Consider the following 21,796-nt stretch of genomic DNA (forward strand, 5'->3'; position numbering starts at 1 on the left):
TCTCTTTTGCCCAATGTCTACTGACCGAGCTATCCTGCCAGCACAAAGGCACAGATGATTATGAGAACAGAAGAAGCATGTTAGGAATATTCTGGGTATGTGGTTTTGGGGTTGGCTTTTGCATCTTGGCCAGAATAACTCTTCAGTTTTAGGGGGCTGAAGAAAACTCTGTTCATGTCACAAGGCACTTGCTTTCCCAGTGCTTTAACTGAGCTGCCTTCCTCATTTTGGAGTGACCTTTCCAGCCCTGCTCATCCCCCCCCCACCCCTCCAGCAACTTAATCTGCTGATGTGGCAGAAGTCGCAGTGCCTTTTATTAGATGCTCAGAATCACTGGACACCCTGTGACCTTTCTATTCAGACAGCCCCCCAAAAATTAAATTAAAGATAAATAAATTGGAAGGATGGGAGAGGACCCTATTTCCCACTCCCCAAATCAAAGGTAACACTGGCTCTGGGCCTTTTAGTTCAGGGGTCAGCAAACTTTTTCAGTGGGGGGCCGGTTCACTGTCCCTCAGACCTTGTGGGGGGGCGGACTATATGGGGGGGGGAATGAATGAATTCCTATGCCCCACAAATAACCCAGAGATGCATTTTAAATAAAAGGACACATTTTACTCATGTAAAAACACGCTGATTCCCGGATCGTCCGCAGGCTGGATTTAGAAGGCAATTGGGCCGGATCCAGCTCCCAGGCCTTAGTTTGCCTACCCAGGTTTTAGTTTCTACTGGGGGAGATGGGAGGGATCCGCAAATATCAATACCTGCACCCTTCTCCAGGGAGCATTATCCATCTTCTCATATATCAGCTTCCCTTCCTCTTCAAAAAGAAGTTCCAGCCATTTGGTGGCTCATCACCTCTGCTCTCTTCATTCCACAATCAATGCATTTTAACTCGGGATGCAGCTCTTTCTGCCAGCTGCCCAACACACTAACAAGGAGACATATACAGGTATCACACATCTTTACATTCCAGCCCCGGGAGGAGAACAGGGGGCATTTATGCAACACACCTATACACTGCCGCCAACGCACTAACGTGTCGCGACACACCCTTTGGAAAGCTCTGCTCTAAGGCCAACTCACAAGTAGACCCCACATGCTCCATGGAAGTACACCTGGCCGTTCCTAGATTGAAAGAGGGGCCATTTAGGAGAATCAGCAACTCTCTCTGGAAGCTGAACATCTTCCAGACCGGCATAAGGCCCTGGGTGGGTTTAGCTCAGCTACAAACCAATACCACTAATGTGCTACTTGCTTTGCAGCATTCAAACTTCCAGCACCATCTCCTGTGTAACTTGGCAATGTTAGCAGAATATTACTTAAATTCAGAATGCACACAACCTTCCTTAGTAAAGCAAGGTGTAAGAAACAGGCAAACTCCACACCACCCCAATCTCCAAGTAGTGCAAGATTCCAGGGTTCGGTTTCCTTGGAATGAGGGACCGCGGAGACCGTAGTGTCTTTATGATATATGACTTATTTACGCATATATACAACCTGAGCCTACAATAGAGGAGCTCACAGCATTAACATCATGGGAGTGTATTGTTCCTCCCATAAAAGTACAGGTGTCCTGTCTCTCTTTTGCATCTGGTTACCCCTAACCTTTAGTGGTTCCCAGTTATACTATCAAGTAGAAGAAAGTAATCCCGATATGGCAGAGAACTCACATTCACTTGGTAGAAACTGTGTATAGCTTGAAACTGGGTGAGCTGCTCTTTGAAAGTCTCCTAGGTCTACATGGCACTCTCCCTGCCCTTTTGCAGTTGCTATAAAAAGGTCTCCCCTTTGCCATTTGGAGTTATGTTCTGCCAGCACAGCAGCCTGTTAAGGGCTGTTCTCAGTTTTAAGAAGGGACAGGCCCAGTGTAAGTGAAGGTATATTTACTGAGGTTTGCTGGTACGGAGGCTTGGCATAGGGGTGGACTTTGGTAATACCATATTCTCCTCTGAGGAGCAGACAACTTTCACCATGTGTTGTCTCACATAAGAATGATACAACTCGCCATGCCGGCAATGAACTCAGCTACAAGGTGACACTTACTTGGCAAGCGCGAACAGTGATGTAGAAGACAAAGCCAATAGGATAAAATTTTGCTCCTGCTAGATTCCTTCACTATTTCCATGGTGGAAAAGAAATAGAAAGCCCTTATTTAAAAAAACTGAAAGCCATGCTGGGAGAGACACAAAGGTACAATCAGAAACTAAGATTAGATAGACACCTCCAGGCTTTCTTCCTTTTTTTAATTGTGGGCATACTCTGCCAGTCATGCCATTGACTGCAACATGTTGTGCATTACCCAGCCAGATGGGCGGGGTATAGATAATAAAATTAATAATAATAATACGGATCATCTACACATAATTCTGCTTTATCAGTGGTTCTGCGATGCCTCCCCACTCTTAGCTCACTACAGCACAACAAAAGCACCCCCCCTCCAAAAAGTAAAGAGGAAAAATTGCAGTATGCAAAGTTATAGAATTTCAACAGGAAGCTACAGGACATGCCCTGATTAGAAAGGATGCTGCAGGCTGGCCCTGAAACATTTGCATTGTTATATATAATCACATAGAACCAATCCAATACTGTCATAATGCATGCACCATAAAAAAGAAGTCTGGGAGCCCCTCGCCCCAAATGCTAAAGAGAAAACTACTCTGAGCACAGTTAGAAATTCCAGGCTGCCAACGTAAAATCCCCTTTAAAATCCCAGGGTAGTTTCTCCTTGATAATAGTGGTTGTTGTGTGACTGGGGAGTTGGTACACAAGAACACAAAGCAGCAGCTCCTAATTACTAGTGCAACTGGCAGATTTGCAAGCTTTAGTTAAGTACTCCCAATGATACAGTCCTAAGCATGTTTACCTGAGAGTAAAGTCTACTGAAGACTATGGGATTTGCTTCCAAGTAAACATACATGAAGGGACGCGGGTGGCGCTGTGGTCTAAACCACTGAGCCTAGGGCTTGCCGATCGGAAGGTCGGCGGTTCGAATCCCCGCAACAGGGTGAGCTCCTGTTGCTCGGTCCCAGCTCCTGCCAACCTAGCAGTTTGAAAGCACATCAAAGTACAAGTTCCTTCCGGCGGGACGGTAAACGGAAAAGCTTTCTGCGGACAAACATCGGCTCCCTTGGCCAGTAAAGCGAGATGAGCGCCGCAACCCCAGAGTTGTTCGCAACTGGACTTAACTGTCAGGGGTCCTTTACCTTTACCTTTTTTAATGTACATGGGCTCAGGCTGAACAGGGGCACCAGGTTTGGGTGGCTGAGGCAAGGTATGCAGAAGTCTTCTCTCGACCCCTAAGTCCTTTCTTAACCTACCCAAGGGCTACGCTTGGTCAGCTGCCAGAGCAGCCTTTCCTCTGGGCCACCTACAGATCTTAAGACATATCAAGTAGCCCTGTGCTGGCAAGGTCAGCAAAATTTTAGGGTAACTATAAATAGCAGCTCTAGAGCTGGCAGCCCAGGCCAGCAGAGTTTTAACTATTGCACCTCTCCATCATAACAAGATTCTGCACTCCCGCAAGAGCAAATCAGCTCAAATCCTTATTTTATTGGGGGGGGGGGGAGGTCTCACCTAAACGGAAAAAAAAGTTGTGGGCACCCCTGGAGGAGCGCTTGTACATCTGCTTTCCTAGCAGGAATGTATATGATTTTTTTATTTTTATTGTGGTCTGATAATGTTGCTTTTTAAGTTAGCCAATGAGTGTTTTGGGAGTTTATCCTTTTAATGTGTGATGTTTCAATATGTTTTTTTATATGTTGGAAGCTGACCAGAGTGGCTGGTGCAACCCAGTCAGATAGGCGGCGTACAAATAATAAAAATAAATTATTATTATTATTATTATTATTATTATTATTATTATTATTATTATTATTATTGCATCCTCCATGTACTGGTACTGTCTGCACAGAGGGACCTGGATTAAGAGATGCAGGATGATTAGGTGCAATAGAACACAGGGTTCCTTTATCTTTATTCCTTGCGCAGAGGAGAGGATTTTGACAACAGTAGCTGGTTTCAAAACTCTAGGACAAGACAATTAGAGCACCCTTCAGAAGCCAAGAACCTTCCTGACTTGGCCACTCAGATTTCCTTGCTTTTACAAGGGTAACGATGAATTTGCCTAAGTATATTTTATGCTATATCTCCTACTTCAGTCATTTATAATTGGGAACCAAATCCATTTTCTTCCTTTCCATAGTGTTCCGCAATATGCTAGTTTTGCAATTACTAAGTTGCCGTTAAGTATTTTTAGCCTCTCTTTGCTTAAACGAATTTATTGCTATTTAGCTCTGACTATTATTCCTAAAGTGCTTTGAAAGAATTTCCCTTCACATAGTAAGATGTTTGGGCTACACTGTGTCCATACACTGGGTTGCCTGCTTCCATTAGAGATATGTCAAATCTACATTAATATTTTTTTCCCAAGTCCATTAATATTTTTTCCCAAGTTTTTCTTGCAGCAACCCTTTCCAGGGTATGGTCTAAGGGCACATGATGCAGCACCCCTAACAGAAGCATAGCAAGTCTCTAGACACGGTTCAGACAGATCCCCAGAGGAGGAAAAGCCACACAGAAACTACATGTCCCAGCATGCACCGCGGTGTCAGCATGTCCTTTTAACTGCCCAAGGCGGGCGGGGGAGAGAATCTAGAAACTGAAAACACGTGAGGAGGAGGCACTAAACTACTAACATGTAGACTCACGTACAAAACTCAGTTTCTGAGTTCATTTGGACACCGTTTTTTTTTTGTTGTTGTTCAGTCGTTCAGTCGTGTCCGACTCTTCGTGACCCCATGGACCAGAGCACGCCAGGCACGCCTATCCTTCACTGCCTCTCGCAGTTTGGCCAAACTCATGTTAGTAGCTTCGAGAACACTGTCCAACCATCTCATCCTCTGTCGTCCTCTTCTCCTTGTGCCCTCCATCTTTCCCAACATCAGGGTCTTTTCTAGGGAGTCTTCTCTTCTCATGAGGTGGCCAAAGTTTTTTTTTAGGAGGAACCTAAAAAACAGTGGAGAAATGCAAGGTTTTAGCCTATTACTGAGCAGCAGCTAGCTGCCTGCCCTGCTAGTAGGAAAAGATGGGAATTTACGGTTAGATGCATTAGTTTTGTGTGGGGAAAGTGCGACTGACTGTTTGATTACAGTATCAGTGTCATGGAATTCTACTCAATATTGATCCAGAGCAGTGTATTGGGTGCCGCCCGGCCGCTGCCATCTCCACTTGCCTGTGCGCCAAACGGACACGGGCGTTTCCCTCTACGGGATACCGGACTCGCGACTCTTGACTTTTTCCCAGCTCTATGTACACACGCCGCAGTTCGTCTAGCGCGCGGGAGGGTCGAGGCGGGAGCGGTTGATCCGGAAACCGCCCCCCTCGCGCGTGCGCCAAAAACCCGGAGGTGAACCCTGCCAGCTGCGCGCGCAACAAGGCAGCTGAAGGAGAGGCTTTTTCGCGACTGCGCCAGGCGGCGGTGAATAGAGTGAGTGCTTGGGGCTGGGTTATATTGTTTTTATTAATTTGTCAGGGCTGTATCGCATAGGGAGGGAATCGCATTTTTATTTTATTTTTACAGATAGTGGTAAGAGACAGGATTGCGGGGGGGGTTGGACTAGATGACCCTTGGGGGTCCCTTCCAACTCTATGGACGAAAACCTACTTAGTAGAGCTCGATCCTGATGAGATGCTGTTAGCTGGGGTTTAAACAGGTTGAGGTGTAGCCGGGGCCACTCTTTTCCTGAGGGATAGGGCTGCCCCCTGGTCTGTATAATACAGGATTGCACCATATTTCGGTGTCAGATCCTACGTCCTGTATTGATACCGTTTTGTCCTGTCTTTCAGGTCGTCTCCCTCTCTGCCAAGTTAGGGGTGGTCTCCGAATGCGTGTGTTTGGAAAGCTGTGTGAAAGGTCGCGGATTTAAGCCCTGGGTGGCCGAGCACAGGCAGATTGACAAATTCTAATGTGTGCACGTACACGTGTGTGCGCGAGCGAGCGAGCGACACATTCCAGAGGGGTCATCCCGTTATTAGGCTGTAACGGGTTGCTTTATTGTCATTTCTTACTTATTTATTGGATTTATATATATATAAGGTCTTTTTGATGCACGTGCCCTCTGAGGGATGGCAACGAGAAACTGGCTGTTTTCAGTTGGGCCCCTCCTTCATTTGCTTCTCTTCAGGGAAGCTTAGCTGGCATCAACCTTTCTTCATATTTTTGGTGCCAGCCCAATACATTTTTATTCTCTCAGGTGTTTTTGTGGGCATTGATATTGTGGTTCCTGTTCTTGTTTTGGTTGTATGAGGGCATCCAGTCTCGGGGGTGGGAGGTGGAAGGGTACTTTCCCCTCGCATCTGCAGTAGTAATTCAGAAACATTTTTTATCTTGAAATACGTATTTCTTATTAATTGTATTAGTATGTATTTCCATTCTAAGTTGCTTTGATTTTTTGTGTTGTAGAAAAGAATTAAGTAAATAATAACAAATGTTACGCTATGCAGTAACCACCCCAAAAAGTCCAGGGTATAGTGGGTTAGAGCAGACATAGGCAAACTCGGCCCTCCAGATGTTTTGGGACTACAACTCTCATGATCCCTAGCTAACAGGACCAGTGGTCAGGGATGATGGGAATTGTAGTCCCAAAATATGTGGAGGGCCGAGTTTGCCTATGCCTGGGTATTTGGCCTAGATTGGGGAGACCCAGATTAAAATTCCTGTTTAGCCATAAAGCTCACTTGACCTCTCTCTCTCTCTGAGTCTGCTTAAGACTTAAGTCTTTAACAAACCTAAACAATATTATACTTGGAAATGTTTGCTCAGAAATTCAGTAAAATGTTAACCAGTAAAAGGGACCCCTACTATCAACAGGCAGAAGATATGCAGGCTGGTGAAATCCCCTCTGTGCATCATACTCCCTTTTTGAGCACAGGCAATTCCCTATATATGCAAGGGTTAATGTTCCCAGGCGCTGTGTAAATGAATTCGCTGATATTGGGAATACCATTGAAACACCCACTAAACCTCTGGAAACCATTGAAAACCCCTTAAAAAAAAAACACCAGTAGCATTTATCAGACTCCCTCCAAACATCCTTGCTCAAACTCCCACAGGCCTCAAAGGCTGATTGCACTTGCCAAAGCTTGTAGGATTGCTAGATGCCATTTTCACCTTTGGGGGGGGGGCATTTTTGCCCCTTGGGACTTGAATGCACGTAAATGGGGAGTTGCCTGTAGACTCTTGTGCCGCCACCTGGTCCCCAAATCTTTACCCAATCATCCATTTCATTCCTAGTCCCAGCAACTATCTACATCAAGTCGTTTCAGAATATACGTACCTGGTATTAGGATCTTCCTGAGCCTCTTCCTACCAAGCAAACAGAAGTAAACCATACATACCTAGTATGAATTTTATGTCAACTGAAAGAGCCCAAGGAGGGACATAGGAGCTTGGGTATATATTCTCCCCATCATCACCCCCTCGGTTTCCCCCAAAACAATTTCACTCTTTAGATACTGAAAAGCCTTGATTACATTGCTAAAGGGGATGCGGGTGGCGCTGAGGTCTAAACCACAGAGCCTAGGGCTTGCCAATCAGAAGGTTGGCCGTTCGAATCCCTGCGACGGGGTGAGCTTCCATTGCTCGGTCCCTGCACCTGCCAACCTAGCAGTTCGAAAGCACGTCAAAGTGCAAGTAGATAAATAGGGACCATTCTGGCGGGAAGGTAAACGGCGTTTCCGTGCACTGCTCTGGTTCGCCAGAAAGCGGCTTAGTCATGCTGGCCACACAACCCGGAAGCTGTCTGCGGACAAACGCCGACTCCCTTGGCCTATAAAGTGAGGTGAGCGCACAACCCGTCATCCACAACTGGACCTAACAGTCAGGGGTACCTTTACCTTTAACATTGCTAAAATGTGCTTTTCTGTTCAACTCCTTCCTTTGATCGTACCTCAGGTACAATGGAAATGATCAAATGAGTTATTGTGTTATGCAAACCCAAATAGTAAATCCTCTTTGCTTTTTTCACAGCAATAATGGCTTCTGCAAAGCAGCTGGCTGACTTTGGCTATAAAGCATTCTCCGGGTCCATGATGCTCCTTACCTTGTATGGTGGCTACCTCTGTAGTGTCAGAGTATATCGCTTTTTCCAGAGGAGGAATTTGCTGAAGCAACTTGAGCAGCAGGAAATAAATGCAGAAGCAGTTAAGGACTGAACACTGTCCTGTTGTCTGACATAGGCTGCTTAATGAATACAAGACTGGTGTGCTGCAATAAAAACTCATTTCAGAAAATGAAGCCCTGGAATCTGCCATGAAAAAACACTAATTCATGGTGTGATGCATAAAAGGATGGAAACACCTATGCAATTCGTCAATAATTGAATGTTTCATATGTGGCTTGTTTCTGTAAATATACACTGCTAGCAGCATCTAACTATAAAAGATGTGTTCGCAGAATTGTTTCCCCTCTTTCATTTTTACGTCTTCCTGTCCATTTAAAGAAGGAAAGCAAAATGAGGATAAACATGGATTGCCACAGGATTCCTCTGGCTGAGCCTACAAGTTTGCAAATGATTTGTGGGTGGATATTGTGGTACTTCATCTGTTTCCATTTACTAATTTCCTGCTCAAGTTTTAAAGCAAAGGTGCGTCTCACTGTCTTTACATCTAGGTCAACAGGTATTTTCATGTGGGAATAAATCATGTCGCCTTGACGTACATATTCTGATAAAGACATGTGGAAATAGAAAAACTGACACAATTGCAGATGTGAGGATTGCCAAGTAGAAACCTTGCAAAAAGCAAAATAATCTTGAATGTGATGTTGCATTCCTGGGTGGGCGGGAGATATATATATATATATATATATATAGAGAGAGAGAGAGAGAGAGAGAGAGAGAGAGAGAGAGAGAGATTTTGTGTGGTGGTGGGGCAAAATGGGCTGTGCGCAGTGGGAGGCTATGGAACTACAGGATCCTAAGTCCCCTCCTTATCCCATAAACTATGCCAGACCTGATATCTACATAGTTTTAATATCCCCACTAAAGTCAATGGGAGGGAAATGGGGGGGGGGGACAATCATGGCAAGAAAAAGTTGCACCCTTCCTTCCTGCTTGTGACAACAGGTCACAAGAAGCAGCAACAGTATCACCTCTGATTTCCTCTGTCCTTCACCCATGATATGACTGTTACATACATAAATTGATACATGAATGACAGGTCAAACAGAAAAAGTTAACGTTCTTTTGACTATCTAGGGCAGCAGCTGTTTTCTTCTAAATTGGACTCTGACCCAGAATCACTTAGTAGCCCTGTAACAATACTATAAAATGATAATTAGCAGTTTTTGGCTCCATTTCTTGGTTGTAGAGCTTGTAAAACAAGATCATCACACCTTAACAGAGTTTAGAAAGAATCTAGCAGGCATAAGGTAACCCTGACCATTAGGTCCAGTCGTGGACTCTGGGGTTGTGGCGCTCATCTCGCTTTAATGGCTGAGGAAGCCAGCGTTTGTCCGCAAACAGCTTCTGGGTCATGTGGCCAGCATGACTAAGCCGCTTCTGGTGAACCAGAGCAGCACACAGAAATGCCATTTACCTTCCCGCCGGAGCGTTACCTATTTAGCTACTTGCACTTGACGTGCTTTCGAACTGCTAGGTGGGCAGGAGCTGGGACCAAGCAACGGGAGCTCACCCCATCGCGGGGATTCGAACCGCAGACCTGATCAGCAAGCCCTAGGCTCTGTGCTTTAGCCCACAGCGCCACCGCGTCATAAAGGTGACTGCTAAGAAACATTGAATGTTACTCTTAATGCAAAGCTTTCCAAACTTCTTATGTTGGTGACACACTTTTTAGACATGCATCATTTCGTGACACAGTAATTCAGTTTTAATACCAAACCCAGGAAGAGAGCAGGGAGCCTTCACGTGGCACACCTACACAATACGGTTGATACACTAACGTGTCGCGACACACCATTTGAAAAGCTCTACTCTAAGGCCAACTTGCACATACAGTGGTACCTCGGGTTACAGACGCTTCAGGTTACAGACTCCGCTAACCCAGAAATACAGTGGTGCCCCACTAGACGAATGCCTCGCTAGACAAAAAGCATTCGCTAGCGAAAGGCTGTCTCGCAAGACGAATTTTCCTATGGGCTTGCCTTGCAAGACGGAAAAAAATCCCCCCCCCCCGTCAAACCGTTATTCTCCTGTTGGTGCTTCGCAAGACGAAAAATTTGCTATACGACAGCACTCGCAGAACTAATTATTTTTGTCTTGCGAGGCACCACTGTAGTACCTTGGGTTAAGAACTTTGCTTCAGAATGAGAACAGAAATTGTGTGGCGATGGCGTGGCGGCAGCTGGAGGCCCCATTAGCTAAAGTGGTACCTCAGGTTAAGAACAGTTTCAGGTTAAGAACGGACCTCCAGAACGAATTAAGTTCTTAACCCGAGGTACCACTGTACAAGTAGACACCACGTGTTCCATGGAAGTACCCCTGGCTGTTCCTAGATTGAAAGAGGGGCCATTTGGGAGAATCAGCAACTCTCCGGATGCTGAACATCTTCCAGACCGGCATAAGGCCTTGAATGGGTTTAGCTCAGCTAACAGTACCCACAGAATTAATACCACTAATGTGCTACTTGATTTGCAGCGTTCAAATTTCCAGGACCATCTATAACTGCTTCTGTGTAACTTGGCAATGTTAGCAGAATATTAAATAAAATCAGAATGCACACCACCTTCCTCAGTACAGCAAAATTCACAGACCCAACTCTTCAAGCAAATTTATTTTTAATCAGAGTAAACAATAGTATAAAATGATAATAACACAGGGCATTTTCAAAGTCCTGCTCATGACAACACTTTGCTGCCTTTCATCTCCCCTGAAGTACCATTTAGTAAAAGGGAGGGAGGGACTCAAAGCCCTTGTGTGGCAACCTCTTTATCGCACTGACATCTCACCAAAAGATTCTGAAGCAGGTACGGGCGGCGTGCTTGCTCCTCTTCTGAAAGTAGAAATGTCTATGGAAAAGTCGGCAACAGAACCTGATCATCCATGCCTATTATCCTAGTCCATAAATTTATCCACCTCTTCCTTGTAATTCCCATGTGACTCAAAACCCACAGCGTTTGTAGGAGAAACAGGTGATTTTAGGAAGTCAAAATGAAGACTTTGGAGACACTACTCGACTCGGGGGGAGAGCAACGAACGCCAGCCTTGTCTTCCCACCCACCCAAACAAGCAGACGTAAAACTTTATTAGCAAATGGAATCCCAACAACAAATAAGCAAATTGCTCAGTCGGCCTGTCTCTACCACCACCACCAGGTTGCTATGCCTAGCTGTGGCACATCCCAAACTCCTCAGGAAACAGCTTTAGTCCTTGCTGCTAAGGAGCATGGAATATCAATTTAGACCAGGCCACAGTGTTAAAAAAACACACACACCCTGGAATGCAATTAAAAAGAGAGGCAGAACCTGTTTGAGATCCGAACTTTCAGAGTTGTTGCAAGAATACTTTCTATCAAAGCTTCAGTTGATCTTTAAAATAAAACAGCCTCCCCCCCCTCACTCTCACTCACACACACACACACTTCAGCAAACATAGGATACCGTTAAATGCAAAATGGCTTAATTTCTTTAAAATGTGAAACTGGAAATAGCTTTTGCACTAGTAATCAACTAGATTCCTTCAGTACAAAACCGTGATGTGCCTGTTTCAGAACTGCTGGAGAATTTGGGGGGCAAAGCGCCGGCATGAGTAAAGATTTCTTGGGGATATGGAGTTAAGACAGATGTAGTCATTTGAACACAAGTCTGTGTTTTCTTGAGGCCTCCCTGCTGGTTCTTACTCCTCTTCTGCCCACTGCCCACTAGTTATGTGGCCATTAATCCGACTGGTATCATTGCTTGACGAGCTAAGGACTCCTTTCCTGCTGTTTGAAGTCACATCTTCCTCTTCAGAGCTACTTTCGACATCACTGCGTTCATCTTTTGACACCTGACGGAAAGAAGCAGAGTAAGTCTACCACAAATATAAGGGCTAATTTGAAAATCAGTTAAGCACTCAGTGTAGCATTCAACATACTATACTTAGCTATTAGTTGTTTAGATGGTATAGTTTTCAAATTTAGTTGTGAAGTTTGCAAAGAACAGCCAGGAAAGAGCAGAGTACAGAAAACAAAGAAGCAGGTATCCTCAGTTTTTCTACACAGCCACAAAAATAAGGAAATTTATGTGAAAGCTTCCTTTCACATAAGGGCAGATTTCCACCAAGGGCAGAAATGCTATTTTGCACGAGTTGTGGTTGCTACTTTTGGACCTCTAAATATTGCAGGGGAGGAAATGGAATATATTATTTCTAATGCATTTTCATTCTCCACAGAATTTTTTAAAAAATAAATGATTTGCTTCTCTGCCTTCCAATTTCTGAAAAGTGTTCAAGGGGCCAAGAATCTAAATTTTAAAGCAAATGAAATAGTAACTTAATAAGACATTCAAAAATCACTAACCAGGTGCCAGAATGAAAATATATCAAGGATATTATAAAATGTATGCAAAATATTTAAAAGAAATAGCAAAATGACATTAAAGAGGAAGCCAGATGGATCTCCCAGGGGAGGATATTCGACTGCATGGTCACTAAACACACCTGAGCTACAAGAGAACATCATAAAGCTGATGGGAAGAGGTTCACCCTACAAACAGAACACATCTCAGCTCAAGAAAAAGGCCACATAGCCTTACAAACATTACTCATTCTAATGAAGAACAATTTAAACAGAGAATACCATTCTTTCAAGAATAGCCCAGGAACACAAGAGGAGTATCTCCTGAAATGAAAGTACTAAAAGTACACTTTTTACATGACCAGAATTTGCCCGTCTAATTTTGCCATCAGGCATATTAATTAACCAGGTGAGCATATATTAAAACAAAAACACCATACAAGTGGTGAAGAGGTCAGACTTTCCCTCAATGACAGGGGTGGGGAATTCAGCCACGGGCCACATGGCAGTGGTAGGTGGGACCAGAAGCAAAAGCACAACAGATCCGACTCTTAACCAACTGTATCGGAAGCTACTTCTAGCCTCATTGTGGCTAGAGGTTTACACACATCAAGGCATGCCAGCAAGAGACATTATAATAGTTCAAGGGTACATTCCAGCCACGCGAAACCACCTGAGGAAGGCAGGCACTGAGCAGGCCCAGCAGAGGGGGCCTGGCTGAATTCAGATTGTGGTCTACGTAAGTTTATTCTTTATATATTCATAACTGAATACACACACACACACACACACACACAATTATAATAGAGACAAGAACGTCTTTCAATAAGTGGTCCTTGGGTGACGTGATGCCATGCAAAACAGGTACAATAATATTTCTTGAACCAACTCCTGCTATATTACGCATGCAGACTTTATATAAACAAAGAATTATGTAACACTCTAAAGCTTGTATACACTTACACTAGCAAAAAACTGCCCTAGACAGCTTTTCACTGTTGGAACATTTCTTTCTTTCTTTCTTTCTTTCTTTCTTTCTTTCTTTCTCTCTCTCTCCCTCTCTATTATTATTATTATTATTATTATTATTATTATTATTATTATTATTATTATTATTATTATTTCAGCCTTCATCACAAGATCTTAGGGTGGTTCACAGAGTAAAACCCAAGATAAAAACACTAGCAAATAATTAAAAGAAAAACAACAAAACAATAGCTCTCCCTTCCCACAGAAACATTTAAAAGGCTGTAGAATATTAATCAGCTAAAGGCCTGGTTGAAGAGAAATGTTTTTGCCTTGTGCCTAAAATATATATATACAATGAAAGTGCCAGGTGAACCTCCCTGGGGAGAGCATTCCACAAACGGGGAGCCACTATAAAAAAAAATGCCCGTTCTCGTGTTGCCACCCTCCAGACCTCATGTGGAAAAGGCACATGAAGAAGAACCTCAGATGATAAATGCAGAAGTCTGGGGCGATTTCTATGGGGAGATGCGGTCCTTGAGGCATAGTGGTGGCAGCACATTGTGGCACTGTGCACTTCTTCCTCAAAAAGTAATCCCATGCCGCTGATTACAGTGGGAAGTAGCTTATTAGTGGCTGGTGGCATTGGGGGGGGGGGCTTATGTGGCGTTTTATTTTTAACCTTGTAAACACTTGGCACAATAGTCCAGGTGAACATTCAGGGAGCTAAAGTGGGGGAGGAAAATAAAGTACTACTTTACAGAGCTTCATTTATTGTAGAAAGTGTGTGTGTGTGTGTGTGTGTGTGTGTGTGTGTGTGTTTCTCATGGCTACACTGTGACAAAGGGCAGCCTTCTGTATTACTTGCTAATGGCTGTGAAATGCAGGCTTGTACAGGTAATTTCCTGCCCACTTCCGCCAACCAAAGGTTAAGATAAAGGTGAGGTGTAAGTTTTTAAGGTTTTAAGACACTCCCACTGAAAATATAATAGTGTGATGCTACAACACACCACAATCACTAGCACATAGAGAGAAGGACCACCACCACCACAGAACGGCTCTGAAAACACACAGAACCAACAGGAAGAAACTGCAGGGAGGGTACAGATTAACTAGTGCATCATGCAGCACGTGTTTTAGAACCCATGCACAGCAGGGGGAAAAAATCCTCGTGCAGACTGGCACCCAGGTCCTATAAAGTTCACAGTCCATTTCGTATTTATTGTTTACATGACTTGCCACAAGGTGGCAATAGATTACTACTGAACAGTAAAGGCTGAAATGCTCACATCATAGTTATATACAGATTTTTCTATCTCTGCTGTAGCAGCTGTCAACGGTAGGCCCTCCACTTGTGAGCCTGCACTGATTTACATAACACTCAGGATTTTTACCCGTGCGCCTAATGTGCACCAGGTGTGCTCAAGCTATCCACACCCGATTACAGTTAAGCATATGGACTTTGAACAGCCCTTTGGAAAGGATGGCAGGGCACCTACCAATGGCAGGTTAATGATTGACAGGGTCAACTGTAGGTGCCCACTTCTCAAGAGCTGCAAAGCTATATTGCCTGACATCTACCAAATGCTTTTAAAATCATAATATAAATGGGAGGCAAGGATAATTAACAAAAATTGTGTTATATTTTATAGCCATTTGTGGCAATAGTTTTCCTCATGTGAAGACTAGGAATACTATGTGACAGGCTTTTAAGTCTCCATATCCCAGATTCCAAGGTATATCCACTTACTGTATAAATGGTGCTGAATTTAACTTTGAACACTGTAAATGACCCGGATCCATAAGGACTGACCATGTAGGTTTTCATGAAGTCCGACTTCATGATGCTAAATTCCATCAGCATCCACAGTAGGGACAAGCAGAAATTTTCTTGGTGGTTGCTCAGGCCTTATGAAACACTTTTCCAACAGAAACCTACCTACCTATTATTATTATTATTATTATTATTATTATTATTATTATTATTATACCGCCCTATACCCAGAGGTCTCAGGGCAGTTCACGGAACAAAATCAAAATATAAAACCACAAAATATATAAAACCTACCAATGCCATTTTCATAACATTTCAGAGAGAAACAATCTCATTTTAGCAACTGATGAACTGAACTAGGTTTTCAAATTCTACATGCTGTTTTATTCAGACTTTTAAAAAAGTATGTGTTATTAGAGCAAATATTCATTACCTGATGCATTCTGACATTCTTAATTTTCTATGCTATATTTTCAGTTCCAAAGAAAGGAAGATTTAATTGAAAAAAATAGTAGCAAGATGAACCACAGAGCTGAAGGTCCACAGATGAAGGTCGTACGCAAAGATTATAGCCACCTACGTCAATATCAGAGACCTGACTTTCTTGTGAGCAGTTTTCAGATTAACAACTGTTTGAAAGAAACCTGCAAAGTACAGCTGGTTTGAGGCTAAACAGTGTGCAGACTCGTTTTAGACACAGGTAGTCTGTCTCCCCTCCACCCCTCTACCGGCCACAATAGCAGATTGCACTTACATACAAGAAGAGGAAGAGATCCAGCTTCAGTCTGGCACAGAGAAAGGAGTGAGAGAGAATGAAGGATACAGAGGGGAGTCCTTCCCTGACTAGGTCACCTGATCAGGAGAGAAAAGCAAGGAGAGGAGAGATGCAGGTCTCCTGCAAGATAGCCCAGCTTGAAAATCAGCTACAGCCACTCAGCAGATAAATGAACAAAACAAACATGGGTGAGATCCAGACTTCCCCTTCCGTTCATGGAAGGGACTGAGATCCAGCTGAAGATCCTATTTAAAGAAAAGTGGAATGGGCAAATTTTACTGATTCTCCCCTTCCCCAGCATTCTTCAGCACTACTTCCCAAGTTATTCTGGAAGGCTCCCCTCAACCCGCCTTATTTGCTCACCAGCTCTACTCATGGCAAGTCTAGATTCAATCCGCAAATATATATGTAATTAAGATATAAATACGGGAAAAGAAAAGATGCAGTATCTAAGCTGCAAGGCAGAGAAGAAATTGGAGTTATTTGAATACGCAGAAAGAAAAGTACTCAGGCAGCATCATTAAAATGCTCTACTGGAAAGCAAATGCCCCAAACTATATAACTGTTTATTTTTGTAAATATATAGTATTTAGCTATTGTTCAGATAAATTCTGTCTCTCTCTCTCTAACTCTCTTTTGCAAATCTGCTTCCATGGCCACTTTCATAAGAACAAATAGTCTTCACTTCTTTCCTACATAAAACTATAGTCTCTCCTTTTCCCACAAAGCCCTGCAGACACAATAGCAGGCTAAACACAAGCCCTACTTCAAGACCCAGAGGGCCTTAATAAACTTAGCTACCTGTCCTCCTTCATGCCAATGTCCTCCTCAGAAAAAAGTGAAGGCAAGCTAAGTTCTGGCAATGTAGTGACTTCCAATGCTTCTTAAAGAAGCAGCTTCTAAGAGTCAGTTCTAGCACCTATGCTCAGCAACACTGCAGGTAAGGGCCTGGAGCACTCACTGCTACAAAGCAAAGAGGAGTTCAGCAGCAAGGCCCTTCCGGCCTTTCATTATCACCTTTCCTTCTCCTAGGTGTATTTGACACACTGATCAGCTCCTAGAATTAAATATCTCCATTTTTGGTAACTAAAACAGTGAAGAGGAATAAATGGAGAAATGCTCCGGAATGTTACATTGGAGAGCAATATGCACAAAGGATAGGCAAACCTCCTGCATTATGATCAGTATGATCTGCATCAGTGCAGCATCAATTCTCATTTCAGAATATTCCTTCTATGCTACTGCATTTTAAAACAAAAAAAAACCAGAGCCCTCCAGCCTTTCAGTACAGTGTTCCTATGTCCACTAACAAGGGTTGGTATGCGATAATACAGAATCCAGCAACTCAGTATCTGTTTTTACAATTTACATCTTTAAAAAGTGCTTAGGATTGAGAAGACAGATTTGAAAGTGTGTGGGAATCCAAGGAGGAGGAGTCAAGAATGCCAAGCATTATTCCAGTTTGTGCTTTGTATAGGCTCTTGTGCCGCTCCCTATGACTATTAAAACGTACTGTGCACACTTTGTGTATTATTGTTTATATGCACAGATTTTACATGGTCCTGTTTCAAGCTTTTCTTGGTGCATACTTGTATTTTTTAGCAATTGTTTACCCCTAGCACTGTTAGGTAGGCCAGGTTTATCTGGCAGCAATAAAATGTTGGTACCAGAATTCAGAGTACAAAAGAATGTTAAGAGCAGCCTTGCTGGATCCAACCAAAGGTCCATCTAGTTTTCATAGTAGCCAACCAGATCTGCTGGGGCGGCATTTCCTACTTCAGTCAAACATAAGCCTCTGATGTTGCCTGGTGGGGAGCATTTGATATGTAACATGAAGTACAGCTCATCAGGAAATTCTGAGCAAAACTGTGATTCACTCTACAATTGCACCTTTACAAGTGCGTAACATTACAAGTGCGTAACATTCATCAATGTGAGAGAACTACTTGGGTGGTCTGGATAAATATGGGCAGTCTGGAGAAGGATCAAGAGCTATGGCTGGTGTGTTTGTGTGTGTGAATACTAAAGGGAGGAAGTAGAGTGGTGTGAAGAGAGACAAATTCTTTTCTCATTCTAGCAGCTACTTAACTCCATGCTCTTTCTATTTTCCTTCCCATTCAGAAAATCCTGAATTCTCTCAAAGCCTCAACTTTGGAAGCCATGTAAATTACACAAAGGAAAAGTGCAAATTGATTTGATTTGCACAGCACACTCTGGGTATAAAGCCTGAATTTCACTTGTGCAGAACGAACATACCTGTATAAGTTAAACTGAAATTGAAGTAAAAAGTTATCATCTCAAGCAGCAGTCCTACTTCTTCAAAGCCACAGGTGTTTGTGAAATATGCAAAAAAGGAAGCATGTATCTGGGAGTTCCCAGTGCTTAAGCAAGTTGGAATTCATACCTTCCCTCGTGCCAGCGCCTTGTAGGCAATGCGAACGATGAAATAGGACCAGATGAAATCTAGAACTTGTAAAACTAGAAGAAGCCCATTAAATAGCCACCATGATGGATAAGGGCCGATTATTTCCTTGCTTTCAAACAAAGTTGTGTTCAGTAACCTGCAAGACAAAGAAGTAAGTTGTTATATTGGCACTTTGCTTATCTTTCACAACTCCCAGCTTCTAGATAGAAACCAAGCTGACTGGACTACAAAAACATCTGCCCCATTAAAAATTTCCTTTACAGAATGTTAATGTCTCCAATCTTAAGAGATCTCAGTATATGAGTGGACATCTCAGGGGCACAGGTTTCTTCTCTATTCAGTTTTTGTTAATGCTTTGATTGAGTCAAGAGCTGAAATGCTTACCAATTCATCTATTTCCAGAAAAAAATTAAAATGGTCTGTTGGTTTTACATGTTTAATGGGTTTAGGAAGCCTTACACTGACAGAAAATGTGTGATTTACCCCACTGCACCTTGCTGCAGCAGGAAAATATCAGATATACTAAGGACTTTAAAAAGGGAGAAAGCCAATTAAATCTGAGGCCTATGGTTGCTAGAACTCAAGAGAGCCTGAAACTCTCCTCCCACAAGTCTTCATTAGTCAAACCTGCCTTCTGAATCTCAAAAGAGGGACCTTCCCACCTCTAAAGGGGAAAAAAACAGTTTCTACATGAGCCACCACATGCTATTTGGTAAGTGCAGTATGGCATTACACAGTATGCAACCACTGAGACAGCAGAGTCACTTCCCATTGCAATCTGAGATAAGCAGGCATACCCAGGAAACAGGGGGATTACAATAAGACCAATGGAAACAGCATTAAAGATTCACTGGCTCCCTACCACACGCCAAGGGCTTGCTGAGTGATATAGCAACAATACATACAGATTGCCATGGTGTAATCACAAACAGTGGGGCCAGTAGTAAGAAGATTTGTTTACTTGCACAGACCAATGCACCAGTGCAAGAAGACATTTTAAGTCATTTATTACTCTGAAATCTCTCCTTGGTTGAGGAAGTACTCTACTGTCATAGCTGAAAACGATAAGCTAGGATAGAAAATTGACATGAGTAGTTGCTCAGAGGGACATCTGTCAATCACACCTCAAATGCAGATGTGCCTAAGTCCTCTTCCCAAATCACTCAGCACAAAGGAGCAACCCTGGGTTGCAGGACTCCTCCTGGATTCTCATGCGTCGACAGTAACTCCTGAAGAGCGCTTTCTACCTGTGTAGGCTCCCTGTGTAATCCAGAAATCTGGACAATCCAAGTCCTAAATCTTGCAAGGGCCTACATAAAGTTGAAGCAGGGTGCCTTTTCTGAGCGGCTAGCAGGAGCCACACAATATAACAAGGAATACAGTGTACTCAATACTGTAGGTTCCCTTCCAATACCTCTGTATCCACACAAGTGGATGCACAAAGTATCAAGAGGAACTGTTCAACAATCTTCACAGATTCAAACTGGGCCCTTCTGCAACAGGGGGAGAGGACCTCTGGCATTATGACTGCATAGAGACCGGGGACCACATTCCATATCCTGCCTCTCAAGCGCAAGCTGCAGCAGCACTGCGCAACCTGAAGAGATCAAAACCCAACTCAGGGCCCGCCTTAAGTATTTTGCCATTGTAAATAAAATATTGAAACAGCACGCATTCTGCCAGGCCCTTTTGCTTATTGAGCCCCAAAATCTATCAAGTCCTTCAGGGTATATACTGCTTATCACATATCTATGAAGGGGTCCTGTTACAGAGGTTACCTGTGTGCTACAGCTGTTTAATCGTCTGTACCAGACTCTTTTATATGCCTGTTGTCTTTGTCCATGGAGTTTTCTTGGCAGGGATACTGGAGTGGCTTGCCAGTTCCTGCTCCTGCAATCTGAATTTTGAAGGGGCACAGGAACCAGAGACCAAATTGCAAACATGCACTGGATTACGGAGAAAGCTAGAGAGTTCCAGAAAAACATCTACTTCTGCTTCATTGACTACGCAAAAGCCTTTGACTCTGCTGACCACAGCAAACTATGGCAAGTTCTTAAAGAAATGGGAGTGCCTGATCACCTCTTCAGTCTCCTGAGAAATCTCTATGTGGCACAAGAAGCTACAGTTAGAACTGGATATGGAACAACTGATTGGTTCAAAATTGGGAAAGGAGTATGACAAGGCTGTATATTGTCTCCCTGTTTATTTAACATATGCAGAATTCATCATGCGAAAGGCTGGACTGGATGAATCCCAAGCCGGAATTAAGATTGCCGGAAAAAATATCAACCTCAGATATGCTGATGGCACAACCTTGATGGCAGAAAGTGAGGAGGAATTAAAGAACCTTTTAATGAGGGTGAAAGAGGAGAGCGCAAAATATGGTCTGAAGTTCAACATCAAAAAAACTAAGATCATGGCCACTGGTCCCAACACTTCCTGGCAAATAGAAGGGGAAGAAATGTAGGCAGTGAGAGATTTTACTTTCTTGGGCTCCATGATCACTGCAGATGGTGACAGCAGTCCCGAAATTAAAAGACGCCTGCTACTTGGGAGAAAAGCAATGACAAACCTAGACAGCATCTTAAAAAGCAGAGACACCACCTTACCGACAAAGGTCCGTATAGTTAAAGCTATGGTTTTCCCAGTAGTGATGCATGGAAGTGAGAGCTGGACCAGAAAGAAGGCTGATCGCCGAAGAATTGATGCTTTTGAATTATGGTGCTGGAGGACTCTTGGTCCCATGGACTGCAAGAAGATCAAACCTATCCATTCTGAAGGAAATCAGCCCTGAGTGCTCACTGGAAGGACAGATCCTGAAGCTGGGGCTCCAATACTTTGGCCACCTCATGAGAAGAGAAGACTCCCTGGAAAAGACCCTGATGTTGGGAAAGATGGAGGGCACAAGGAGAAGGGGACGACAAAGGACGAGATGGTTGGACAGTGTTCTCGAAGCTACCAACATGAGTCTGACCAAACTGCAGGAGGCAGTGGGAAGACAGGAGTGCCTGGCGTGCTCTGGTCCATGGGGTCACGAAGAGTCGGACACAACTAAACAACAACAACCCACAACTAGACTCTTGGCACAATGAACTCCATTGACTTGCTCTCCCCCACCTCAATCCCAGTAAATACTTACCAGAAAGGATAAATCCCCAAACGAGTAACAATGAACACCACACAAAACAGTACAAAGGTGGCATCACAGACTCGCTGGTATTTGGCATAGTTGGTCAGTTTTGCTACCTGGGGGGGGAAAGGGAGAAGCTCTAAGAAAACTCCTCCAGACTCCAATACAATAATCCCATCATTTAAGAAATGGTTTAAGAAATGGTTATTACTT

The 21,796-nt window shown here is 43.5% G+C and overlaps 2 protein-coding genes across 3 annotated transcripts in view; one reads left to right on the forward strand and one right to left on the reverse strand.

Annotated features, from left to right (window-relative positions):
- The first annotated feature begins 5,407 nt into the window (after positions 1-5,407).
- On the forward strand, positions 5,408-8,451 carry LOC117040725 (cytochrome c oxidase assembly protein COX14). 2 transcript variants are annotated; one of them, XM_033138680.1, is made up of 2 exons: positions 5,408-5,488; positions 8,030-8,451. In XM_033138680.1, the coding sequence occupies exon 2, from the start codon at positions 8,035-8,037 to the stop codon at positions 8,212-8,214; it is 180 nt and encodes a 59-aa protein (XP_032994571.1). In that variant the 5' UTR covers positions 5,408-5,488; positions 8,030-8,034; the 3' UTR covers positions 8,215-8,451. The 2 variants fall into 2 exon arrangements, with proteins under 2 accessions (XP_032994571.1, XP_032994572.1); XM_033138681.1 differs by having other exon boundaries at positions 5,428-5,479.
- Positions 8,452-10,772: 2,321 nt separating this feature from the next.
- The window catches only part of CERS5 (ceramide synthase 5), a 35,710-nt gene continuing 24,686 nt past the window's right edge, over positions 10,773-21,796 (reverse strand). Inside the window, exons 8-10 of the mRNA XM_033138682.1 lie at positions 21,593-21,699; positions 18,433-18,589; positions 10,773-12,005 (exon numbers count right to left, since the gene is read on the reverse strand). Coding sequence (XP_032994573.1) covers positions 11,853-12,005; positions 18,433-18,589; positions 21,593-21,699 — 417 coding nt within the window. The 3' untranslated portion in view covers positions 10,773-11,852. The remainder of the gene's footprint in view (positions 12,006-18,432; positions 18,590-21,592; positions 21,700-21,796) is intronic.

Source organism: Lacerta agilis, chromosome 2, assembly GCF_009819535.1.
Source record: "Lacerta agilis isolate rLacAgi1 chromosome 2, rLacAgi1.pri, whole genome shotgun sequence".
In the NCBI taxonomy this organism is placed as follows: domain Eukaryota; kingdom Metazoa; phylum Chordata; class Lepidosauria; order Squamata; family Lacertidae; genus Lacerta; species Lacerta agilis.